At 36.3% G+C, this 8,347-nt stretch overlaps 1 protein-coding gene across 2 annotated transcripts in view; it reads left to right on the plus strand.

Moving 5' to 3' along the window:
- Positions 1–7,772, plus strand: part of ABHD17B (abhydrolase domain containing 17B) — a 13,015-nt gene extending 5,243 nt beyond the window's left edge. The window contains exons 2-3 of one of the 2 annotated variants that reach the window (XM_010568602.1): positions 5,154–5,333; positions 6,245–7,772. In XM_010568602.1, the coding sequence (XP_010566904.1) occupies positions 5,154–5,333; positions 6,245–6,464 (400 nt within the window). In that variant the 3' untranslated portion in view covers positions 6,465–7,772. The remainder of the gene's footprint in view (positions 1–5,153; positions 5,334–6,244) is intronic. The other variant, XM_010568603.1, reaches the window with a different exon arrangement.
- The last annotated feature ends 575 nt before the right edge of the window (positions 7,773–8,347 follow it).

Here is an 8,347-nt window from a genome sequence, read left to right on the forward strand (position 1 = left end):
CCCCCCCAAAACCTTGCCACACAAAGTCAATATCTCGTAATGATATATGTTGTATACACAAGAAGGGGAACGTGCATCTGAGTTGAGGAAGAGCTGTACGCTCATGAATTTTATTCATGGCCTGGAATGTTGATAGTTAAAGGTGTGGAGGATGTTCATGCCCTTCATGTTCTGCAATTTGCAGCTGTAATTTCATGTGTTATGTGCATGGTGACAAAAGGTTCTGAAATGTGCATTGAAAATTCCCTCAGGATGTTCCCCCGTGTTCCATGTGCCTCAAGCACTGCTGTCAGTTAGTTAAATGCATGTGTTGCAACAGCTTCACAAACAGCAGCCTCACTAGAGCATCTATTGCACCTCTTCATTAGTGTGAGCCTGAGAGATACTATTGAAAATGTACCCTTATAAGGTTTATCTTACTGATACTTTATTTTATTATTGTAAAGTGAGCAAGTCTTCTAGATTAACAGCAGTAGTTCAGAAGTAAAAAGATAAATTGCTTTCTGTCTCCCTTAGGTATATCAAGGGCAAAATGGCAGGTACTTATAAGAGCCTGGAAGTATAGTATGGTGATTTCAGCTGGTATTTGATTGTTAAAGGGAACTGAAGCTTAAAAAAAAAAAACCAAACCAAAACCCACTCGTTACAGCCAGACATGCATTTTGTAGTTTGCATATTGCACGCCATGGTAATGTGATGTATATCCAATGAAAGTATATAATATGATGAATATCCAATGTAAGTGATATATATCCAATTAAAGTGTTCAAGGTAAGGTCAGACAGGGCTCTGAGCAACCTGGTGAGTGAAAGAGGTCCCTGCCTGTGGCAGGGGGCTGGGCTAGGTCATCTTCCAACCCAGGCTGTTCTATGATTCTATGAAAAGAAAAAAAATGATGGAGGGGCGGAAAAGAGGTGGACTGCCACTAAGATAAGTGCTTAGTAAAGGTCTTGTTACAGAGACAGAAATATAAAGGAAACGGTGAAAGAGTTTGTGCTATAGCACATTGTAAATGTTTGTCACAAAGGGGAAAAAAATATTTAATTGCTGTTTAGCAGTTCTTCTTTTCCTGCCAGAAGCTGAAAAGATCAGGCAGGAGTGTTCAGGGCTGCATCTTTGACAAGAGACCAGCTATCATCTGATCAGCATATGTAGGCTCACAGAAGAGCATAGTGGCTTTGCTAATCGCCCTGTGTTAGCTTGGGCCCTGATTCTAGGGAGTGGGCTGATGTTACAGTTACAACAATTTATTGGCTTGCTTCTTCCTTTAACCCACCAGTGGCATGTCATTTCTTGCCTGGCCCTGAAGACAGCCAGCACAAAGGAGCAGAAAAGTAGTTGCTCCCCTTCTCCCAGAAGAGATTAGTTTAGTTTCCTAAACTAGTTGGTGAAGCCCAATGAAGGGCAACATGTCACTGAAGATGGAAACAGGAAAGTGGTTCTCTCCTGTTCTGTAATAGCTTAGCTTTGTAGTGACATTAACCTGTACCTTTAGCGTGGTGATAGGGCAGAAGTTCCTCTGTGTGGATGCTAGCAAGCTTATGTCAACAGATGTATGTTTAGTTCTAAGTAAAAACTATTCTTCAAGTTCCATGTGCTTTCCAGGCATGTAGCCCTTAGGTGCATGAACATAAAGGATGAATCAGGTGTTAAAAAGAATTGAAATCTCAGTTGCTGTGGGAAGGTGAAAAATGATGTGGGCAGCCTTTGAACTGCAGAAAGTATCTATCTAAATTTCATGCCAGATTCAGTCCAGAATAACTTGTCTCTGAGGAAGAGTGCTTTCTCTGAGAAGGTACATCTATGCGCAGCTACTTTTAAGATTTTGTACCAAGGCACCAAGGTCCTTTCTGGTGATTATGGCTTAAACAAAACACATAAACCTCCCCCATTACCAGGACCAACAAACTGAAGGCCTGTGTATTCTGATACAAGTTATCTAAGATTACTTGTGTAGACAGTAGTGTTTACAATACTCCTATAATCAACATAATGAGCTTTCAAAGATATCAACAGTTTTTACAGAGCTCTTATCACCAGAACAGCTACTTACCGCACATGGCTGTCACATTCCCTTTCCTCAGGATGGCCTGTAATTCTAAGGGACTAATTAAGAGAACAATATTACTGCCACTTTTTCTCAATCTGACATTTCCTCATTTGGGACACCAAGTGTGTAGTCACCTAATGATTTTCTGCCAAACTTCTTGGCTTTTACCTGGAGTTTACAGGACTGTCAAAAGGAGGAGTAGACAAATTTTATGACTATGGAACTTGCCAACAATTATCTTTTCAAGAATTCTTCCATTATAGATTGGGAAGTGATACTTCTGGGAGAGAGGCACTGGGGGACAGTTGGGCTCTTCCTTTTTCCCAGACTTTTCAGAAGCCTGTTAAAGAGGAGAGGGGAGACTGGAGACAGACACAGCAGATGCTGTTCTTTGGTTTGCAAGCTTCTTGTTTTGGGGTTTTGTTTTTTGCCCTTTTTTTTTCCCTTTGTCCAAGCCAGAATATTCAAAAGTCTGCTCTGAATCACCACTTCTGGTGATTGGCCTCACTATTTCAGTTTCCAGACTGCAAAACAAATAGTTTCTGGTGAGTGCTGTGAAGGCAATCTGTTTGGCTGTGGTGGAGAAAGGATTACTTTAATCCAAATATAGTAAATGCTTTTCTTGGATTACTTTTTGTAGGCTATCTTTAGCTATCTTTAGGCTGAAGGATTTGGATTAAAAAATAGGGGGAAGAATAATGAGAAAGAGGAGAATATATGCTCCAAAATGTACTTCTACGTTTTGCTTTAAATTTCTGTGCAATGGCCTGCACCTTGTAAAACTCCATGCCTGAGGAAATGTGAATGTGATAATTTGCTAGGTTTTTATTTGAAAACTATGTTATGTCATAATTTGCTGTGCAAACTCCATGCCATACTAATGATGCAAGGTGTCAGGTATTAATTTAAACTTTGTTCAAATTATATGAAAGGGATAGAAGGCTATACTGTACTTTCAGAATGGACAAATGTGATTTGACTTATTCTGAATTGGGAGATTAGTTGTAAAAGGATAGGTGCTGGGCTGCTGTCAGGTGTTTCAGAAGAGATACAGAAATAGTGAAGACCTTACATTTGTTTCAGTTTCAAAGCTTTAATTCATAGTATTTTTGTGTGTTGGAATTTTGAGAAAATCTTTGTTAATCAGAATGTTTGAATTTTTTTATTCTCCGAGAACCGTTGTGAGGTGGAGGGCTTGCCTGTATTTCCAGGCTGATGATTGAGTCTTAGTGTTTTAGAACTCTTGATTATGATCCTAGAAACTCTTTCTAGGAAATGCTGATAGTAATTAAGTAGTGATGATACGGATAGATTCTATGAATCTATCTGTGCTAATACTTTTACTGCTTTTATGTTTCACTCTAGCAGAACAAAGTTTAAATAAATAGATGAATAGTTAAATAGACAATGTTAGCTGTGTATAGTGGACTTTAGCCCCAATTTAGAAAGCTTATTGGGGCGTCTAATGAGGTCTGCTAGTGATACTTACATTTCAGTAATACTTAAATGTGATTTTGTTTTTCTTGCCATCTTCCTAGATTTTTTTTAAATTAACTGTTTATTATGTACTGATGTTACACACAGGACATGTTTTCTGGCTTATTGAAAAGCACTTGTGAGTTTTTGGGTTTTGTTGGTTGGTAATTTAAATGTCTTGGTACATGTGAAACATCTTTTTTCCTGATGTTCCTGATTTTGAGGCTTTTGGACTTTACTGATTTTAGTATATAGTGACCTGTACAGTTATTTAGCCATATTTATAAGATACTGGACAAGTTTTCATTACCTCTGTTTCGCTGGCTTTACTGGAGGTATGCAAAATGTACTAATTTGGTAACTCCTTTGTGGGTATGGGTGTTGTTACCTAGCTTTGACAGGAAAGGTGCATTCATTTATTGTTGAAGAGATAATGGTTGCACTTCAACTGTAAACAGTTGATTGTCAGGCCTTTTAGGATTATAGTCATAGTCAGTTGGCAAACATTACACTTGCCTCATGCTGTTCCATATTGGTGTTAGGCTAGTCTGCTCTAACTCAGAAAGCTGAACAAGTTTCTGATGATACATGAGAACAATGTTTAATTTTTTGTTGTTGTTGGTTTTTTTTGTAATGCAATGCAGTATCTTTTCCTATTTAAGGTACTTCCTTTCCCACATAAGTTAAAGGTACTCAGATAAATATAATTGGCGGTCTGAACCTGTACTAAGAGTACTTTGTTGGTATATATCAGTGTATCAGCAGCTCACTTCTGCCATGGGCACAGTTCTTGCCAGCATAACATTCTGTTTAGAGGCTTTTCCACTGGTACTTGGGAGCCAGCTGCTCTTTGTATCCACAGTGATGCAAAAACAGATGTTAGATCTGACTTGTGTAAGTGTTAACAAAAGTCATGAAACATCTAGTTTATCTCAGTTAATTACAGGAAAAAAAATGAGTGTTTTCAACTTACTAGGAGGGAGACTTTGACTTAATTTTGTAGTGCTTATTGGGCTGTCTTAATTGTGGGTTAGGCTGGGTATTCCCCTTGTTAGCTTGCATGTCAAACCAACCATGATAAGAAAGAAGAACCTCAGCTACTACATAGAGTGCATAGTATTCAGACCACTGTCTGTGTGGGCATGTTTTAGGTCCCACTAAATTGCTGAGCAATGTTACCAGCTTGCAATTTTTATCAGGTATCAGAAGAGTGAAGCCAATCAAACTTTTGCAGATTTGACTATGCTCTACTTGATAACCATAGAGCTAGGAAGGCTCTAATCAGTTTTCTGTTGTAGGTCCACTAGAGGTACCAGTGAAGGCTTTCAGCTAGTATACAAGTCACAACTGCATTCACGAATCCATATTTTAAAAAAACCAAACATACTTCAGTAACATTCAGACTTAAGGCAAAAAAACTACTGCAAATACAGAGTAAATAATTGTCCCTTTAAGTCAGGTGTGTTATAGAATATACTTGCTTGTTCTTCTACCAGCTCCTGTTTCATAGTTTATACTCTTCAGGAAATTTTTGTCTTCAGAAATGCTTTTTTTGCCTTGCTGTGTAGTTGCAGTTTTGTCTGTTTCTCTTTATATACTAGTTTTGTTAACATTTTAAATTTTCTAGGTACGGAATCCGCCCTGAAAATGTGATTATATATGGCCAGAGTATAGGAACAGTACCATCTGTGGATCTTGCTGCTAGGTATGAAAGTGCTGCTGTAATTCTTCATTCTCCACTGACCTCAGGAATGCGAGTAGCTTTTCCTGATACGAAGAAGACCTATTGTTTTGATGCATTCCCAAAGTAAGTTGTAGGATTTTTTTATTCTACCTACATTTTTCTCTATTACAGAAGTTTTAGACAAGGGAAACAAGTAATATGGCAAATTCTCTAAAATTTCTTTCAAAGGTTTAAAAAAAAGTTTGACAAAAATCAGAGTGAATAACAACGATGAGGAACATTTGATTTGAAGGAGTTTACAGAACTTTGTAAATCTAGGTTTTTCACATGTCTAATCATTTCAGTGGGTCTGGAATGTTAATGTGAAATCTATTAAAGAAGTGATTAGTTTTCCTGTGTGTAACCCCTAATACCACTAATTCTAACAAGCAGTTCTAGTCTAGTGAATTGTTAATCTGGGTAACTGAACAAAGTCTTTTGCGTATTTCTGTAAGTAGCAAAGGCTGGAAAACTAAGTAGACCTTAACTGAAGAAAGTTTCTGTCATGTATTTCAGAACCGTGCCTCTAGTTGGTCCTTACAAACTGGTACACTTGTCTCAAAGAATTCTATTTTGAGCATCTAACTTCAAAGACCTTTTTTCCTCAAAGATGGTCAAAATTTAAATGCTAAAATTCCTTCACTTCTGACAAGGACTTTTTTACTGAAAAACTCTGAAGTAATATTTTCATCAGTCCAGTGACTTTGATATTTTTTTAAGTGAATGTGGTAATGAATACCACTTTTAGATGGATTGCTCTGTTATCCAATCCTTATAGTTTCCAGTAGTTTTTTTCCTTTCTGTGTGGCTTTACATGCACTACTGTAATGGCTTCCAGGGTGTTGATAAGATCTAATTTTCAAATTATTTAAACAACTTCAGAGTTAAATTGTTAAAACTACAATGTGTAATTAAAAAGTGAAATTAACAGTCTGGTCCTTCAAAAAGATTTAATAAAGCTCACTGTGTTCATAGATATAATCTTTTTCTTACAGCATTGACAAAATTTCTAAAATAACATCTCCTGTGTTAATAATCCATGGGACTGAAGATGAAGTAATTGACTTTTCACATGGCCTAGCATTATTTGAGCGTTGCCAGAGACCTGTAGAACCACTGTGGGTAGAAGGAGCGGGCCATAATGATGTGGAACTCTATGGACAGTACCTTGAAAGGTTAAAACAGTTTGTGTCACAGGAACTGGTGAACTTGTAATTTTCTTTGTATATTTACATGCTTTTGCATTTCACTGCGGAACTGCACACCTTGATAAATCCATAACATAAAACCTGAAAGTTGTGTTTTCAAATCATCCTGGTTGCCTTCATTAAATTTACAGGTAATGATTTGTCAACATAATTAATGAAGGTTTTAATGCCAGTATTATAAACTGGAATTACATGATCATGCAGTCAAGCTTGGAAGTTCATATTACTTTGTGTGAGGTTTTTCTTTTCTTAGATGTACAAAAAAAAAATCACAAGGAGTACTGTATGAAATTTTAATTATATAAAATCAAATGCTGTAAAAGTTGCCAAATGCTTTAGCATATCAAAAACAAGTTTATAAATATTTTTTAAACATCTCAAAATGTACTGTGACTTACTCTGTTGCACAGGTGTAAATTAAAAACCAGACTTCTAAGCAGTTGTTCTGTAAAAATGTAATAGCCATGAAATTTGAGCAAATACTAATGTATGTAATAAGAATAGACAGTCACTGGAAATGACCCATGCCCTGTTATAGGGGGATGGAGTCAAAATGGATCTGTTTTTCCATATTTTTCATATCTTTTGGGCTTAGTTTACTTTAGTTCTTTTGTTCTTGTGTTGCCCCTTACCTTTCAGGTCAAACAAATTTACCCACTCATCTTCTCAGAAGTCCTAATCTTGCCAAAATAATGCCACAAGTTATCATTGTTGTAACGTAAATTTCACTCACATGATTACTACTTAGGCCACTAAGTACTTCTTTGAAATCGGTAAGACTTTTAGAACCTAGAAGGCTTTGTGGACAACGTAGTTATAAGCATTGATTGCGTAGAGATGAAATATTTCATCAAAAGAACCTGGAAGTTCATCCAACTCTGTAATAAGCAATTTGCAAGTTTGCAGTTATCTGATCAGGCTCTACTTCTGGATGTTTAGTGTAAAAGCTTGTTGGTTTTTTGAGTATTGTATGGAAATTTTATTACTCACGCCTGGATGGGGTGGGGGGAGGGGCAAGAAAAGAATGTTGACATTTTTCTATTAACTCATAGTAAAATAAACTTTGTAAGTTGCCTTTCCCTTGAATGCATTTTGTGTGAATAAAACTATGAAAAATAAACTTAATTATATGTAGCCTATTTGTAAACAAAGTAATATTCCAACAATACACACTGTGCTTCTAATTCAAAGGCCTTATGTAGTTTAATTGTTCTGCTTGTTTTTTGTGATTGAGACTATTGTATACTTAAATGTAGCTTCAAGTATTGTGAAAACTTTGATTAAGATGTGTTGATTAACAGTAAACAATATTCCATAAACTTGCTGTTCTTCCTTTGTTTTTTTTGAAAGAAATAGCAACAGTTGCTTGTGATATCAAAAAATAATTCATTTACTCTATGAAATCTGAGAACTAAAGCAGTAATCCATTGTTATGAATTGTTGGCACATTTCTTTATCAGCAGCTAAGCTACTGTTCTGATCACCCTTCCATCCCCATGCCTTATCTTACTTATTTCTGCTGTTCAGCTTACAGGTTTTCTGCTGCAGAGTTACTTATAAACATTCTTCTGTAACGAATTCAAATTTAGCTTTCTTTGAAATCATCAGTGACTTCTTGCCTTTTGCTCTTTGGTTTGGTGAATGAATAGAAAGAAATTTGAATTTGTTCTCCAGCGATTGGGTTCTTGTTTGTCTTTGTGATCAAGTATGCTTCAGTGTGTTCTGAACTTCAGAGTAGTATTCAGGCACAATAATATTAGACTTAAAGATTTTCATCCTAATCCAAGATCCAATTTTGCAATTGGAAGTGTGCTTAAATAGATATGTAACTCAGCTTTATTACATCATACTGTATACATAGTTTGATTTAATTTTCTTACTACCTTCTAG

This window comes from Haliaeetus leucocephalus, unplaced genomic scaffold (assembly GCF_000737465.1).
Source record: "Haliaeetus leucocephalus isolate CR32 unplaced genomic scaffold, Haliaeetus_leucocephalus-4.0 Scaffold251, whole genome shotgun sequence".
Taxonomy (NCBI): domain Eukaryota; kingdom Metazoa; phylum Chordata; class Aves; order Accipitriformes; family Accipitridae; genus Haliaeetus; species Haliaeetus leucocephalus.